The following is a 17,220-nucleotide window of genomic DNA, read 5'->3' on the forward strand; positions in this document are numbered from 1 at the left end:
TTGTTCCAGGCAAATCTACAATGCTAACAAGATTCCACCTCCAGAAACACTAGGAGTTGATCTGTCTAGAACTCCAGGAATCCAAGATTTTCACAGCACGACAGCTGTCAAAGACAAGCCAAAATCATGTAATCTTTATACTATCAGCTGGCTACATGAGCATCTCTCTAGTGCTGACATTCTGAGATGTAATTCTCCACATAAACACATAGAGGCTACTAATCCAGTCTACTCACCCATACTCAGTTTACTCTCTCTATACAGACAGGCTGTGATTAACATGTTGAAACAACAGTGGAAGAAAAGAGGTTGCCTCGTTGTATGTCAAAATTCAAAAGACACAGGAGCACACATTAGACTAAAAAGTTTTATTGAAACTTGTCCAAAATCCAGTCAGGCACACAATTTATCCGTTCCACTAAGGCTCATCGTTCTGTATGGCATAGAAAAATGCATCTCGACGAGTTGAAACATCAAACAACGAAATTAGCAACGTTAAGGCACTTGAGATGTGTATCAATTCAGCAAAACTGCATAAGAATAACATTCTGCTTGGAGTGATACAATCCCTTCTGAGATTCAATTTCAAACATCCAGATTCTGTAACCCCTTGAGAGAGGAGAGGCAGAAGCTGGAGACAAAAGTCTCTCTGCCTACGAACCTCCAAGGCCACCAGAGCCTACGGAAGGAAGTGTTACTGAATCAGGCTGCAAAGATTTCCTGTAGTACAACTGCTGAATTGCACAACAGTTTTTGCTGAGGCACAATGTCTTCCACTCAATAATTCTTAAGGCAAAGTATCTTTGTGAGGTGAGAGAACAAAAGGGGAGAGCAAGCAGCACATGCATTCAATTGTAAGGCTATCAAGTGTGCCCTGGGGTAACAACGTTTATCCCAGGAGCAGAATCTCTGCCCAAAGGATAAAAATGGGGAGAAAACAAGTGGAGAATGCAAGAACTTATACAGTGACCAGAAATCTGGCATCTGTTGGTTTGCCAGGGCTCTAGGCAGTAACTTGAAAGCCAATTAGCAACTCTGAATTCATGCAACACACAGACAGTTACATTTGTAGTTTTGTTTCATATTTTTAAGAGTGTGAGTGTTGGCCAGTCTAAAAATTCTTTTTCCAGCTTTGAGTCAAAGTTTACAACTTAAACATTGCAGTTTCAGCATTTGGCAAAGAAAGATTTAACTAATTAATAACTGTTCAACATGTTGAAAACTCCCCCTTCATCTGTGAGACACCCTCTTGCATCATAGAGCAGTTGAGAACTCTTCTCAAAAATGAGACACAGCTCTAGGATTTGCACATTCCACAGTGGAACCTGGAGCATGCTCCAAGGGTTGCACACAGGCTGAAGGAAAAGATTTCCAGGTACATGAAGCTGTTTCCTCAACCATGAAAAGGCACGACAGAGAAGCTGCTGTCACCTGCTATGCACAAACAGGAAATAAGGTGGAAATTCAAGGGGAAAAAAACCAAAACCATGGTAAACAGATTATCCAAATGAATTGAAAGTACCATTTCTAGTTAGTCCATGGAAATGTAGTTTTAAGCATTATGTTCTGAATTTTGCTAGAAGTAGAGCTGCTTAAGAAGATGTAAAGCTTATGAAAGAGATTGCATCTTAACACTCTGTGTCCTTCAGAGCAAACTGCTTGCTGTATTTAAGGCACTACATTGTCTTTGGTTCAGTGTTCAACTGTCTCAGTGTAAGCAGAGGTAGCACAAACCACACACGTTGAGCTCCTCATTCCACCACATCCAAGTTCAGAGCCACCACCTTCCTGATGTTACAGACTGGAATCCTTTAGCTCATTAGGAAACTGCAAAGAGCAAAATAACAAACATTCTTATTAATTTTGTAAGAAACAAAGGTGTGCAACGCTCTACTTAGCTTTTATAAATGCCAAGAAAATCAGAGTGAGAAATGGGCCTGATGCTGCTACAACAAAAGTTGTAAAAAAAACCAAAACACTTAAAAATGAGTTTCTAATAACTCAAAACCAAAGACAACTACATCTTCTATTCAATGAAGTCAGCAGGAGTACCTAACATCATTGCAGAAACCAGAATAAAAGCTGACTAGTTATTAAACAGGGAATAATCTCAGCTGTCTTTTGCTCTTGAGAAAAGTCTTCATAAAATATCAGGTTTTATTATTTAGATATTTTTAATTGAGAACACATTTCTCATAGAGAAGGCATAACATCTGTCTGTGAGTTTAGCTTTATAGACAAATACAGCTCATTGCAGATGGTGAAATCATTAGAAACTGGTCCTTTAACATGTACTTATTGCTTCAAAATGCATAAAAGCTAGCAAACACACCTAAGGTATCTGTACCAGTCAGACACACAGAAGTGGTCAACTAACAGCATTGGACTCCTTACACAAGCAATCTCCAAATGCAGGCAGCTTTAAAGCATCAGGCATCCTCCCTGCTCTCACAAAGAAGGATTAATAATGAAGATGTATGAAATGGAAGAGAGAAAAATAGGGGGAAAAATACATTTGTTGGCAGTATAAACTGGCTGAGATATTCTGAAAATAGAAGTATTTTATAACATGTAAGGGCATGAAAAGTAGAGTTTGCTTTGGTTAGATTGAAAAATCATAATATCCATGAAACACTCTTATTTCTGCTGACTTTATCAACCAATATTGCTACTCTGAGAAAGCAGTGGAGCATTTTTAGAGGAATATTTCCTGCCAAATGAGCCAGCAGAGCTGCAGTGGGGTAGCTGTACCCCAGGGCCCAGGAGAGCAGGGGTTGCAGGGCTCAGGCTGACATACCTGTAGGGGTAGCCGTGGTACTTGGATCTGAAGACAGACAGCAGCCAGCTGAAGAACAGCACCACCAAGCCAATGCCAGCAATGCACATTACTGCAAGAGATGCACAGGGAGAGGCTGAGATGGGACACTGCCCCTGCAAACACCTCAGTGACTCAGGTTTCCAAAGCCTTCTGCAATGTTTACAGATTTGGTCAGATGAGGGCTCCACTCATTCATTGAGAAATACAAAATTAACACCAATTTTACATCAATTTTCTACAAATGCTTTGAGAAAGAATCCCTTCTTCTCCCTCTTTACTAGCAAAACACTGCAAAGCATCTTTATCTCTCTCCATCTGCCAAAAGGATTTATCTTGCAGTTTGCTAAGCAACTCCAAAACTGTCAAAAACCCAAAAGATTCTGTCAGCTTAGAGGTGGGGAGTGAACAAAACCCCCCAGTGCAAAAGCATTTCTCTTAAATGGTGTATCAAACACCCTCACTGAATGTCTTTTCTCAGAGAGCAAACTGTCAGTACTTACTTTTTCTTTTCCCCACATCCATGTCAGAAGTAGCAGCTTCGTGGAGAAGGACCATTCCTAAAGTAACTCCACCATCTACAAATGCTGTTTAAGGGTAACCAACAAAATACAGTAGACTCAAAACAACACTCTTAATCCCCTAAACTCAGCTCCCACACCATACCTGGGGCATTAAAACTCACTGGAAAAATTAAAACTTCCCAGCCAAATCAGCAACTATGGGGAAAAAAAAAAGAACACCTGAAAGACATTCATAATGCCAGCTTTTAAGTGAAAATAAATGTAAAGCTTAAAATATAAACTGGAAAGTCTTCAGGCAAAATGAAAAACATGCATTTATTATCTCAGCTTGTAATGCAGCAGCATTCCTTCCCAGAGAGCTTGGTCCACCCCTACTGCTGTTCTCCACTGGAAAATCCCCAAAAGAATTCAGCTTCTGCATTCATTCAGCCAAGAGAACAAATAAAACACATGCAGTATTTAATCCAACGTCCAAGGCTGTCTTTCAAGCAGCAATGTTTCTTTTCTAATTCTTCAAATTTAAAAAAAAAAAAAGATTGTAAAATTAAAGAAGCACAGACAACACAAAAGGCCTGATATTTGCCAAGAATGAATCCTTGCAAAGCCAAGTAGTGAATCCAGTGGAATGAAAGACAGAATTTCCAAAGATTTCATTCCATTTCACTACTAATGTCCAGTCCCAAGTCTCCTCCTGAAAGGAAAAACTGTTATCATTGAATCATTGATTGCATCAGGACCATCAGGAATCTTTCCATTTCAGACACAGCCCACCTTCAGCACAGGAGGAAGGTGACTTGAACCCATGGAAACCCCACCAAATTTAATAATTTAAAATGTCTCCAGCAATAGGTGGGTTGGGTCTGATGGACAGCAATAACACAAAAAAATATCAACAAAAAGTTTCTACTTTGAATTTGACCGAGTGGATCGAAAATACAGTAATAGAAAAAGATTCAAAGTCTTCATACAAGTGTCCATTTTAAATTTTAAAAATTAAATAGAAGAAAAGGTCCTGAATAAAAAATAAAGGAATGCTGACACAGGTGACAAGACACAGAAGAAAAGCCCCAGCCAGAAATGACCAAAGTTACAAACGGTGGACCTAAAACATACATGTGGGAACAGAAAAACAGAACTTTGAATTTTAAGGTATTCTTAAGATCCCAAAGAAGCATTTTTTGTACAAATGAGAAAAGTGAAAGCTCTCAATCTGAAAATTTCCACTTGCCTTTCTTGACAGCATGGCAAAATCCTGCATCATTTGGAGGAACAAATGGCAAGATTATAAAAAGGTAAGCAAAGAAATAAAAGATCAGTGACAGAGGAATGAATTCAACACCAAAGCAAGAAACAAGTGACACTGAAAAGAGATATGCACAGAGGAACAGGGAGTATCCTGAACAATCTTCTGATTCCACAGAGATCCACAATTTTAGTGACGTATTCAGCTTGGTACTTAAACAAGAAGGTGAGAAGCAGTAAATATTTTTCTGTTCAACTTAAAGATCAGAGGCACAGAAAAAGCACAGTTGGCAGTGCAGAAAGGATTTACAAGCTTCTGCTTCAGTGTTAGGTGGCAATTAAAGCCATGACAAAGCACCACAGAAAAGGCAGCAGCATTTGCTGACTAAAAATCTGTCACCAACCACATGCCTCTCCCAGGAAGGATACTGAACAGCAGAACTATGTGTGTTTCTGCCACAAACTGGGCTTGGCTGCTTCCATGGATATAGCTCTGTAAGAGACAAAGAGTAATTAGATTTAGAAAAGACTGGAGACATGATTAACAACAGCTACAGAGTCTGGAACTGGGATTTGCATTGTTTTTTTCAGGAGAGAGCAGAAGTTGGCGCATGAACAATTTCAGCTGTTGATCACTGATTTTTGGGGGAGCTGCAACAGAAGCAAAGATCCTTCTTCTATTACCATGCACAATCAGCCTCAGATTATATAGCAAGTGCCAAGTGCAGCTAAACCTTTGTGGTCCAGATTCTCAGTCCAGCTAAGCAAAATGCCACAAGATTAGTCCCTCCTGCATCCTAATGGGATCCAAATCTGATCCATTCCCTGACTGAGATTCTTAGGTTGAGTACACTGCTGCTTAGCTTAGGGGCAATCCCTTCAATCTGTGTGTGAACCTGACTCACTTGGCTCCAGAACCAAACATTTGGATTTTTTTTCACTTCTGGCTTAACAGAAAAACTGAAATTTGTGAAAAAATACCATTTTTTAATCCCTATGAGACACCCTATTATGGCTATGATGTTGTATCTAAGTAGGAAAAAAAAAGTTTTATCCACTTTCTACAGAAGAATACAGAAGCCTGACCCATCTAACCAGGCCCAAAAGGACATTTAATCAAATTAATTCCCTGAGTAAAAACATGAAAAAAGCCAGTATGTGATGTGTAAGCACCTGAGCAGATGCAATGCTCTCTGAACACTGTGACTACTTTCACAATGCATCTCATTCTATGTTATGAACAGAGCAGTATATTTCAAATAATGTTAAGGAATTTTTTCCCAAGAAAGAGACTTCATAAATCTGAGGTCACTAGATATTAATTTACCTCAAGAATCTCGAGGAAAGATGGTTTTACACGGAAGTCATTGGATGAGTGTGTGAGTTAACAAGACCAGATTAGAACATAATTGCCAGGCTCAGCAACAGGAATTTCAGCATCTAAGACTGAACCTATAAATACCTTTATTGTGCTGTAAGCAATTTAGAACTATCACATCCCTTCACCATTGGAGATACAACACATGTGCAAGACATGCTGATTTGCCTTGCTCACTGCAGGAGAGGTTGGTCTCACCCACAGAGAGAGGTGCCAAAAGCAGAATTTGCACTCTGGTTTGCCTCTTAGTATCAGTCTTATTCTGCAGAAAAGAAAGTGAAGGCAACACTCACCACTTGACCAGTATGGGGATTCTTATGAGCATAGGGGGGGCCTCTGATGTGGTTCCACATCTGGCCTGATGTCATTGCTAACACAAAACACTGAAAAGGAAAGAAGGAATGCTATTTAATAAGGATTCTCTTTTACTTTTAATTTAACCTGATATCTTTTCACTTTGTACCAAAATGTACTGGTTTGGAACACAGGCTAAGAACTGTCCCACTTTATCTTTGTGCAAAAGGAATCTAATCAAGCATTCAGTGAGCTGAAGGGACTAAGATCACATCTATCTGTGAAAAAGCAAAACTAATTGTATCTCATTTTCCTCTATCAGTTTTAAGAATCCTGAAATACAGAAACTTTTGAACACTTTAACTGCTACAAAACTCACTGTTACAGGGAAACAAAAGTCATGGTGACTCACCAGAGCAGCAAAGGCCCAGCCAGTTTTGTTGTAGAGAAAATCCAGATTGCTGCCCCGCAAATACACGAGGCCTCCAATGACAGCCAGCAGCAACCCCAGCATCAAGGGTCCAGCATAGTTGGGTGGCCTTATCACACGGATCTGAGCAGAGGACAGGGGAATTATTTTCTGTCAGGTAGATTAGACATCATACCTGCACTCCTGCTGAAAAACCCACAACACAGTGAGTGGAAAAACTATGGCACACACACGTTTTCTGGGTAATAAATCTGACTGGGGAGGTAAGCAATGCTTCTTCCACCAGTACTGTAACTTCAGTTTTACACAACTCTACCCTGTTCAATAATTTAGAGGTTGTTTTTCTTCCACGGGAACAGAGAACAAGAAGGAAGAACATGAGTTTTACCATCTTCTCAAATACTGCATTACACAAAATACCAGCACAGAGACTGTAAGAAAATTCAAATATGCAGTCGTTGAGTCTGAACTAGATTTTGTAGATGAGCTCTTTAGAGCAGCTCAGGAGGCACAGAACACGAGTGACATTTTCCAGCTGGCCCTGCAGAGGGGGTGCAGAGGGAAGGGGTGCTGGCCCTGCACAGGGGGTGCAGAGGGAAGGGGTGCTGGCCCTGCACAGGGGGTGCAGAGGGAAGGTGTCTGCACTCACATGGACGTCTGTCCTGTCGGCCACCCAGCGTGCCAGCTGCTCTGCCGCGAAGCCGCGCACCTGCAGCTCGTAGGTGTCCCCCCGCTTGGGCTTCCCCTTGGCAGGGAAGTTAATGAAAGTGGGGGCAGAATTCATGTTCAGCTGCAGAGAGAGAGTTCACAGAGGATATAGCCAATGAAAGGACTATTTAGTGACAATTCTATGCCATTTCTGGCTTGCAATGTTGTTACTGAATCAGCAAAATTAGCTCTTTGATTCAATGGCCGTGACTTTTAAAAAAAACAGTAGGCAGCACACAGCTGGCATTTCTGTATGTCATGCACACTTTTTTGAATCTGTTTTTTCTCCAAATACTACTTTTGATAAAGAAACCTGCCAAATAACAATACATGATTCTAAAATATGGCGTTCTAGGAAGGTCGTAGCTTGATGAATGCATTTTTAACGTAACACTAAGGAAAAAATTAACAAGAGTAATAAAAAGACATCTCTCTTCAACTCTCCAGTTCAAAAGCTTCCATTTAATAAAGTATCGCTGCCTAAACTGTGGGGCTGTTAAATAGAGATTAGTACCTCTTAAAAAAAAGTTATCATCTGCAAGACTGTAATGAACTATTAATGTGACCTACAATTCCAAGTGTACATGGAATGTTCTCACAGCTGGAGAACAAAAAAAACGTGGTCACACAATGTTAATAGAAGAGAAAAATGGCTGGGTACTTGAAAAGCAGTAACAAAAGCCTAATTTATCATTCTCTAGTAATCTAAAAATTGTAATAGCTGCTCCTAATGACATCAGTGCTTTCTATCTTGCCTCTTCACGTACCACAGAAGAATTCTATTAAGAATTACACCATAAATTATTACAGGAGACAAACCCAGGGAAAAAAGTCAAAGAAACCAATTCACTCCTTGTACCTATTCCACATCTGTCAGTTCTGTTAATATTCTTACCTACATGCTCAAGCCATCTTTCTTTCAAGAGTGACAGCTTTTAACTTTTCATTCCTTTGTTCACTATTACACTAAATTATTTAACATCTTTACCTTCTTTCCCAAAACACAATCTAAAACCAGTGTTAGAACAGAAAAAGACCTTACCATCTGAAACACGTCTGAGCCCTCGTCAAAATCTACCATAGCAAAAAAAATCTTGTTGGTAAATGCACTGGAATACCTCCAGGAGTTTGCCAGAATCTGGTATTCCTCATCAGCTTGCCTGGAAAACACACCAAGTGAGAGGCTGTGTCATGGGTTTGTCCACAGCAGTTGTGCAAGTTGTAAAGCAGCTGAGGGAGCTGTGCCCACCCATCCCAACCATGGGTGCATCCCACACCCACCCCATTAATTTTCTAGGGTTCAAAAGAAAGTTTAAGTGTTAATGAACTCACTTAAGAACAGACACTTATCTACCATCAGGGGAAGCAATTGGCACCTGCTTTTTTAAATGCAAGGGCAAGATTTGTTGAGTCCACAAACACAAGCTGAGGTAATTTCTAAATGAAAGGTGAACTGGAACTCAGCTACTCATGATTTGCCAGTTCACAGAGCACCAAAGTGTGGCCTGGTGTGCCCTTTCTTCCAGGTCAGAGGGTGGGAAACCAATAATTTCAAGGGACTAGGTAAAAAAAATCACCCTTACAGACCTCTGCCACCTCCAGATAAATACAGAAAAGCTATAATACGGTTAAGGATCCAGGATATTGGAATTGTAAATAAGTGACAAGCAATATATTAAATAAGAATGACATTGAAGCTCCATGGCCAGCAATAATTCTACAAACATTTCTTCAGCAGCTTATGCCAGGCAAGTTGAGCTTTCACCATGTCTTTCTCCAGAGTAAACACTGTTTCTGCAAAGCAGGGATTATTTTAGGAGGGAGATAAAACTGAGGATTATGTTTGCTCACAAACACATTACACACATATTCCCACACATTAAATTGCAAAGACAGTCCAACTGTAACTTGCCCATGTATATTCCTCCCACCTGTGTCAAAGTGCAACCCTGTTCTTAAATTTAGTGTCCTACAAAGCATCAGATGACTTTCATGTTCTAATTTAGGACTAAAGGAGCTCATACTTGCACACAACACACTGTCTGTGAGGCTGAAGAGCAGTGAACATCACAATCACTGAGTAGTTCCTGGGAGGGGCCTTCACGAGGCGCCGGAACTTGTCTCCGTTCATTCGGATCACGGATCTCTTACTGGCCCACTCCATCAGCTGGTTCACTTTTTCTGATAACACCATCTGAAAATCAGGTCAGAGCAATTGTTGAGTTGTTGTGGTTTTTTTTCCCCCAATCTCACAGTACAATCTCAGAAGTTTTTATATTTGATGCAAAAAATATCTGCACTGCTTTCCAAAACACCACCCAGGTGATGTGACACATCAGTAAGATTCTGCAAGGCATTCACAGAAGCTTTTGACAGTCACGTTCACATAATTCATTAACTTCAACCACCCAGTAACACACAGAGGTTTAAGCACTCAGCATGACCGGGCTGGTGAAGACCCTCAGCTCAGCAGCCACTCCTCACAGTAGATGTAGGATTTCTTTCAGGTGTGCCAACCACCTCCATCACCTCCACAGCCTTTTTGCTATACTAAGCATCAAACTGTTTCAGCTTTCAAAAATTGTGACAGTGGAATCAACACCAGAGATGGAACCAATCTCAACCTCTCATTTTCAGCACTGGTGGAAAAAAAGAACCATAATTCAGAATATATTTGAAAAACTCTGGAGTGCTCAACACTAAAATATTCCTTAAAAAGGAGACAATCAATTCTATAACATTATAAGAAGAGGCGTTAGTTTGACAAACTCACAAATGTTACATTTATCACAAAGCACTTTTCTACTCATTAACACCCTTCTTCAGATAAATATGCTACAGGAAATCATCATAATATATTCTGAATTGGAAGGGAGCCAGTAGGAGCATCAAAGTCCAACTCCTGACCCTGCACAGGACAGCCCCAAGAACCTCGCTATAACAATAATAATAACTAAAAAAAATATTATTCTCTGACTTACGACTGACACAAGTATACACACTTATATAAAGGATTTTTCTAAACCCTGCAGGTCAAGTGCGTGGAATTAAGTTGCACCTTAGCGACTACAACCAAAGACCACTCATTCTCCCCCCGCAAATCCCATACACTAGGAAGACAACGCTCGTACAGTGCTCCTAACAAGAACTGAAGAACCTGGAACCGAGGACCTTCCCTCCCTGCGGGCTCCCCTCAGAGCCGGCCGAACCTCAGGGCGGGGATCCGGGGTAAGGCCAGGCCACCCCGCCGGGCCCTGGCAGGTCCTGCCCTCATCCCGCTCAGCGAGAACCGTCCCCGGCACAACGCGGGGGCTCCGGGCGAGTCTCACCTCCTTCCGCCTCTGTCCGGCGGCGCCAGGCCCGCCACATCCCGCCAGCAGCAGCAGCACCAACGCAAGCAGCGGCACCGGCAGCGCCGCCATGGCCACCCCTCTTCGCCCGCCCCGCCCCGGCCGCTGGGAGGCCCCGCCCACGAGACGTCGATTGGCGGAGACGCCGGCTCCAGAGTCCCTGCCGGTCTCCGATTGGCTGAGCCTGTGGGAGCGCGGCGAGCTGGAGCCGTGCCATTGGTGGAGCCCTGAGGGGTGGGCGGGGCGAGCCCTGAGGGAGGGGCGGAGTGGGCCGTGAGGGAGGAAAGTGTGGTGGGAGCCCGGGGCACGATGGCAGCTGTGGGGGTCCCTCCGCCGCTTCACAGAACCCGTACGGCTCGAAGGCACCTCTGCAGATCACCCGAGACAGGGGCTCCCGGCAGGTGACACAGTGTTGCCCGCTAAGATACCGAATTCGCTACCCGGTGTGCAACAAGCCAACAATGAGAGTTCTGCTAGCCTTGAGCGCTTAGTGGTGTTCCACAAATCAAACACGTCAACTCTCAAAACTTTTTACTGTTTATAGCTTTTAACAAACAGAGTTTGTTTTCTCTGGGTACTAGTAATGTACTTCTCTTATTAATTAGTATTCTATTGGTCAATGCTTCTCTTTGCTTCCCGTACTAATTAGTGCACGGGTTGTGACTTTCTCTTCTTTTTGGTTGGTGGGTTGGTGGCCGTGATCTGCCCCGGCTGGAATTCCCTTTCCCCGGTTGGAACTGATTCCAGCCCAGTTGTTGATTTGGCTTTGTTAGTGTTTTCCTTATCGTGGGAGTGCTGCAAAATGTCCTTGTTGTCCATAAATTCTGCATTCTTTGTGTCCCCAATCAGTGGCACATCCTCCTTCCCAAGCTTTGTTAACCTCCCCCTAAGCCTGAGATAATTGAAGCATATCAAGCCCTAAACCTTAACAAGGCAGTTCTACCAAAAAGTAATTTTTTTCCCAACATCTGGACATCATTTAGAGCTTGACACCTGCTGTTTTATTAATTAAATCTCCTTCCTTGTTGATTAGGCTAGAAAGATCAAGCATCAAAGAAGATCAAATTTTACATAATCCACATTTGAAACAACACAAATTCTTGCAGATGGATTTTGAGTATCTCCAAAGAGGGGGATTCCACACCTTGCCTGGGCAGCTGTTCCAGTGCTCTGCCACCCTCAGGGTAATGAAGTCTCCTTTTGCCTCAGATACGCTTCATGTTATACACACACGCTATAAATTGCTGGGTTGTGTGTGTTACAAATACTGTTAAAATCCAAATGCACAGGGGAATACCTCAGCAGGTGTGTGCTGGGTTAAAGCTCTGATGCAGAATCTCCAGGGAGAGATGAGGACTTACTCACGCTTCAGGTTTTATTTTTAAATTATTTCTGATTTCTATTTGCACTGAAATCCCAGATTTTTCTCAACTCGACGCTTTTGCAAATTTAAATCAACTCACATAGCGAGGGAAAAAAAAGTGGTGTCAGAAGTGGGATTCGAACCCACGCCTCCATACGGAGACCAGAACACCCAATCCCGCCGCGGGAAGGCGCGGAACGCCTTGAGTCTGGCGCCTTAGACCACTCGGCCATCCTGACACTGCGTATACAGCTAACTCTGAGACACACTTAGCACTGTCTCTACTGCCGTACTCGTTTCTCTGCGTCCCGTAGTCTATCACAGAGAGCCCGTCTGTACCCGGGAGGCGCCGAACAGCAGCCAGGGATCGGCCAGGTCGGCTTGGCTTGGCTTGGCTCAGCTCAGCTCAGCCCGGCCCGGCCGCGGAGCTCCGCCGCAGCGAGGAGGAGCCCGGCGTTACCCACAAACCCCTGCCGCGCCGCCGCTTCCGCCGCGACCATTTTGTTCTTCACCGGCGTCAAGGGTACGCGTTCGGCTCTCATCATGTTCCCGCTGGCTAGGGCCGCGCAGAGCCTCGTCGGTAAGCGCAGGGGCGGCTCTCGGGGTGTGGGGGGTTCCTCAGGGGGTCTCCCCGGTTTGTGCCCTCCCCTGTGCGGACTGTCCCTCAGCCCCCGACTCGCTGTGCACCGGGGACGGTCTTGAGGGCACCTCAGGGGTTGCGGGCGGCTCTGGCGTCCTTCGCCTCTCACTTTTTTTATTTCTTTCAGCCTTTTTAAATCTCCTACTTGCTTTTTGGTATAGGACTGCTTTCCTTGGTGCTTTCTTTCCCTAGTACGTAAAGGCACATTCTGGCCTGGTGGGGTGCGGTGACAAGGGGCAGTCAATACCCGGCCCGTAGTCAAGGTTAGAGCTGGCCCTTCAGCCATACGGACTCCGCAGGGTCTGTTCTCTGCTCCTGCAGCGCCACGGGCTCATCCCGAGGTGCCGGCCCCTGAAATAAGTGTGTCTCGATAGATACTCAGCCTTCTTTATGTTCAAAGAAACACCTTGTGCAGAATTACAGAGCATGCGAGGGATGTAGTAACATGGGTATCACCATCTCTAATCAAGGTTGGGTAAAAATGCAAACCATTGACCTGAGACTGAAAGGTTTTATTTTGCTTTTTGCGCACATCACCCTCTCATCAAATGTTTTGTACACAGCTAATGGACAATCTGTCTTTTGTAGCTGTTGTTTTGATTTTTCACCATTACCTTTAATGAGTGTACCTTTTATAGTGTACGCTTGTAATGTACACCATCTGAAGATATCACTGTGTTATTTTTTTCTCTATTATTTATCTTATACCCATGGGTTATTTCAATTTCCTTCCTTCCCTCCCTTCAAAAAAAAAAAGTCCTGAAGGAATGAGGCAGGTATTACTCCATAATTTGATGGTGAGCTTCATTCTGACTTTGCTTGGGTACACATTCTGCCAGGATAGATATTTGCATGTAGAAACCTAAAAATGCTAAGCAGTAAACAAAATAGTTTATTAGAGAAACAGTAATACTGAAGAAAACATATTAATGAAAAAGTTAGGTTTTTTTTTTTTTACTGGAATTAGACTTAAAGAATAACTTTCTAGAGGGCAATTGAGAGCTGAAAAAACTTAAAGTTATTGTGTATATCCTGTGTTTTGGAGTAATTCCAGAGTTCTAAAACCAAATTAATATCTTTCCAGTATTTATAGTCTTTTAACACTAACACTTGCCTCTCTGTTGGTGGGAGATGAGGACTGGGAATGGCTTGAGCATGTATTTGAGTTGATTTCTGTACTTGTTGGCACTCCTCAGCTCGTGGCATCCAGCACACTGCAGTCAGACGAGCTCATCACAAGCATGAGCCCACCTTCCACGATAAATATGGAACCATGGTCCTCCTTGGGGGAGCCACCATGTTCACTGCTGTCTGGGGCTATGTAAGTTGGTTTTGTCACCTCTCCCTTGTGACTTGAGCTGCAGACTTTAAAAGTGTCAGCTTTGCCTATTTGAAATAAATTCAGTGGTCAGAATTTAGGAGCTTCTCACATAAGCAAATAGTGATGTGATAGAGGGGAAAGTTCTTTTAATTGCCAGCTTGACTTTGAGTTGTTTCTCAAATTTCTGCATCAGTGTATTGCCTGATTTGAAAATTTATCAGAATTACAAGTGTTCTCAATTTTACTTGGGATTTCAAACCTCTACAGGTACAGCTTTCAGCAGCAAAACTTCTGGATGAAAATACCAATATGGTGGTGGGGTTTTACATTCCAGATTCTTTCTTCTATAGTTGGATATTTCGAAACAGAAAACCGAAACATTGAAATACTATTCAATATAAATATATTCTACTTCTTTAATTAGAAAGTTAATGAGATGTTGTGTTCTAATAACAAGAAATCTGAACTGAAAACAATAAAAATAATCCTATGTCTGATGGTTTCTTTGATTTCAGAGTTAATAATCTTGGATTTTGTCCCTTTACAGGTGTTCACAACGCTGAAAATTGAGTGGGGCATTTCACCTGTGGGCAGAGTCACTCCCAGTGAATGGAGGCAGTAACAGCCTCTGCTTCCAATGAACTGGTCTAAACTTTCACTGAGAAAATGGTCATGTAATGGTATTTGTTCCCTGATTTCCACTTGGACAGTGGCATTCCTGGTCTAATAAACATATTAGAAACCTATCTGGCTCTTCCAGGTTTCCTCTGTGCTCTGCTTCTGAAATGTAAGAAATAGTGTAAAAACTCCAACTAATTTTACACAGTCCCAGTTGCTGCTGTAAAGATTACTGGTGGATAAAGGACAAGTCCAGAACTTTGTTGAGTTTTCATTTAGCCAGGTGTGTGTGTGTGAACCAACCTCACTGCGTTCCCACTGCAGACCACACATCCCTTTACATCTGACTTGTAATGACAAAGTCGAGATCCCATTTTTTTTCCCCACAAAAGGATTTTTATGGCTTGAATCCTTCCGCCAGTAGGCTGCTTCTCGTGTGACCGCTGAGAGTTGTGAAGAAATTAAAGTCAGTTTTGAGTTGGAGAGGCTCCGCAGGAGCAGGCAGTATCCCAGGATCAATGGGACTTTCCTAATGAGTTCTTAGGGAATGCCAGAATGATTTGGGGTGGAAGGGGCCCAGATTTGGGGTGATTCCAACCCTGTCCGTGCATTTAATTTCTGTTTACAGTAGAAGTAACCAGAGAAATGAGGTGGGTGAAGAATAGTTACAGGCTCATGCTGGTGTCTGATGATCAGAGATCCCAAGCTGCTTTAGCTTGGGAGGAACTTGAACCGCACCTAGTTGCGGTCGCTGCGCGCCGGGCGGGCTCCTGTCGCGATACGGTGACTGCGATCGCGACTGCGGCCCCGCCTTTTCCCGCTACCGTCACGTGTCCGTCCGCGTCACGTGGCAGTAGGCGGAGCTGAGTGCCGGTCACGTGGCGCAGCGGGGGAAGAGCGCGGCGGTGCCGGGCCGGGAGCGGCGCTCGGAGCCCGCGGTGTCGGTGAGTGCGGGCCCCGCTCGGGGCTCCCCTCCCTCCGGCAGCGCGGACGCTCCTTGGGGGCCCCGCCTTGGTTGTTTCCTTCCACCAGCGCGGACCCGCCTCGGGGCTGTCGCTTCCCCGATCCCTGGCAGTGCGGACTCTCGGGGGTTTCCCGCTTCTCTCGGCGGGCGCGGACCGAGAGCGCTCCCGCGGCCTCAAGTGCGTGCGGACCCGCCTTGGGGGCTCCCGCCTTCCCCCGTGCTCCGGGGCTGCCCCTAGGCCGTTGTCACCGTTTCCCCGGGGGGGAGGGGGGTGCGGGTGGCTGCAGCGGTGCCGGGCTGTGTGCTCCGGACGGGACGGGAGGGTTCGGGCCCCGAAACCCGCCCGGCTCGGCCGGGCTCTGCCCAGCCCCTCGGAGGGGCCGTCCGGTGCGTGAGGGTGCCCTGAACCCGGGGGTGCTCCGGGGCTTTACCCCCTCAGCGCCTCGGCGGCATCTCCGTGTCCAGGCAGCCCCGGGGCAGGCACGGCGGCTCCTGCTCAGCCGCTGCCCCGGGGGGCAGCGGGGCCGAGCGGGACCCGTGGGCTGTGCTGGTCGGGGAGCAGCCGCGGCTCGGGCCTTGGCCCGCAGGAAGTCTGCGCTCCCTTGGAAAAGTCCCTCTTGTGCTCCTGTCACTGGGCAGAGAAAGTCTCGGAGCGCTTGAGTCACTGAGCTCCTGTGCAATTCTGAGCTGCTCAGCTTGGCCCTCTGAAACGCCTTACTTAGTGTTTATTCTTATGTCACCTTATGGCACCTTATGATGGTAGCGCTCTGAGCACAAGCACCTTTTTCTTATTAAAAGCTTAGTGTGGGTATTCTAGAAAAGGGTAATAGTTGTGGATGATGCTTTGGGGTGAAATCTCGCAAAAATAAGCAAGTACAACACAACTTTTGCCTCTCTGTGTTCATGTTCTGGAAATTGTATGTAAGTAGTGTAAAGTTAAAATGTTAAAATCTTTCGTGTAGTCAGCAAAGGTTAAGTTTCTGTACTTAAACACTTGTTGAATTGTGTGGATGTAAATAAGCAAAGATTTGGTAGTGTGGGATTTCGTGTATGAGAATGCCCTGTGTGAGCACAAGCACAGTTTGATTATAAATTAATAATTATAATATATTTTCTTAGTAGAGAAAAGACCTGAAGCTTTTTTTCTTTCCCAGGTGGCAAAGAGGGAAACAAAATCTAATGTCATATGTAGTTTGCTATCTTACTCTTCTTATTTTTACTGTATAATGCATTCCACCTTGTTCTGCTGAGTACTTTGAGACTAAGCTTAAGACTGAGGAGCCCCCATTGACCTTGCTATGCTTACATAACAAGGGGTTATAAATTGTATTCTACTCATAATATTTCCTGTGATTCTTCCAAGGAAATATTCATGTTCTCCAAAAATCTGACTTCAGGAGGTTGTGGAAAGCCAAGAACGAGTTAAAGGATTTGCTAAGAATTTGTTTCAAGTACTGTAAAACTCATTAGAAATGAAGCAGAATGTTTGTAATGTGTGCTTTTTTTTTTCCCCATGCAGTTGGTATAGAAATAAATTCCCTGAGAGCAATTTCCACGCTCCGCTGACCAAGCA

The 17,220-nt window shown here is 44.1% G+C and overlaps 3 protein-coding genes across 3 annotated transcripts in view; 2 read left to right on the top strand and 1 right to left on the bottom strand.

Moving 5' to 3' along the window:
* Window positions 1-364: 364 nt before the first annotated feature.
* MAGT1 (magnesium transporter 1) lies at window positions 365-10,832 on the bottom strand. Its single transcript, XM_084213132.1, has 10 exons — window positions 10,721-10,832; window positions 9,416-9,585; window positions 8,434-8,551; window positions 7,333-7,473; window positions 6,666-6,806; window positions 6,253-6,342; window positions 5,011-5,074; window positions 3,319-3,393; window positions 2,798-2,888; window positions 365-1,827 (listed from the first exon to the last, which is right to left on the bottom strand). The coding sequence occupies exons 1-10, from the start codon at window positions 10,811-10,813 to the stop codon at window positions 1,812-1,814; spliced, it is 999 nt and encodes a 332-aa protein (XP_084069258.1). The 5' UTR covers window positions 10,814-10,832; the 3' UTR covers window positions 365-1,811.
* Window positions 10,833-12,527: 1,695 nt separating this feature from the next.
* Window positions 12,528-14,811, top strand: COX7B (cytochrome c oxidase subunit 7B). The gene is made up of 3 exons (XM_084213043.1): window positions 12,528-12,684; window positions 13,941-14,065; window positions 14,613-14,811. Exons 1-3 carry the CDS (start codon window positions 12,648-12,650, stop codon window positions 14,685-14,687), a joined length of 237 nt encoding a protein of 78 aa, XP_084069169.1. The 5' UTR covers window positions 12,528-12,647; the 3' UTR covers window positions 14,688-14,811.
* Window positions 14,812-15,563: 752 nt separating this feature from the next.
* Window positions 15,564-17,220, top strand: part of ATP7A (ATPase copper transporting alpha) — a 29,500-nt gene continuing 27,843 nt past the window's right edge. The window contains exon 1 of the mRNA XM_084213051.1: window positions 15,564-15,627. The gene's annotated coding sequence lies outside the window, so the exon portion shown is untranslated. The remainder of the gene's footprint in view (window positions 15,628-17,220) is intronic.

Source organism: Fringilla coelebs, assembly GCF_963513975.1.
Source record: "Fringilla coelebs genome assembly, chromosome: 11".
Taxonomy (NCBI): domain Eukaryota; kingdom Metazoa; phylum Chordata; class Aves; order Passeriformes; family Fringillidae; genus Fringilla; species Fringilla coelebs.

What these genes read in the sequence shown, in the direction of transcription:
- MAGT1 (XM_084213132.1), bottom strand. Translation starts at nt 10,813, where the DNA reads ATGGCGGCGCTGCCGGTGCCGCTGCTTGCGTTGGTGCTGCTGCTGCTG. An exon ending in CCGGACAGAGGCGGAAGGAG is followed by an intron (nt 9,586 to 10,720) that starts GTGAGACTCGCC and finishes CCTGATTTTCAG; the next exon opens with ATGGTGTTATCAGAAAAAGT. An exon ending in ACACATAGTTCTGCTGTTCA is followed by an intron (nt 3,394 to 5,010) that starts GTATCCTTCCTG and finishes CAGCATTTGTAG; the next exon opens with ATGGTGGAGTTACTTTAGGA.
- COX7B (XM_084213043.1), top strand. Translation starts at nt 12,648, where the DNA reads ATGTTCCCGCTGGCTAGGGCCGCGCAGAGCCTCGTCG. An exon ending in GGCCGCGCAGAGCCTCGTCG is followed by an intron (nt 12,685 to 13,940) that starts GTAAGCGCAGGG and finishes GGCACTCCTCAG; the next exon opens with CTCGTGGCATCCAGCACACT. An exon ending in TCACTGCTGTCTGGGGCTAT is followed by an intron (nt 14,066 to 14,612) that starts GTAAGTTGGTTT and finishes GTCCCTTTACAG; the next exon opens with GTGTTCACAACGCTGAAAAT.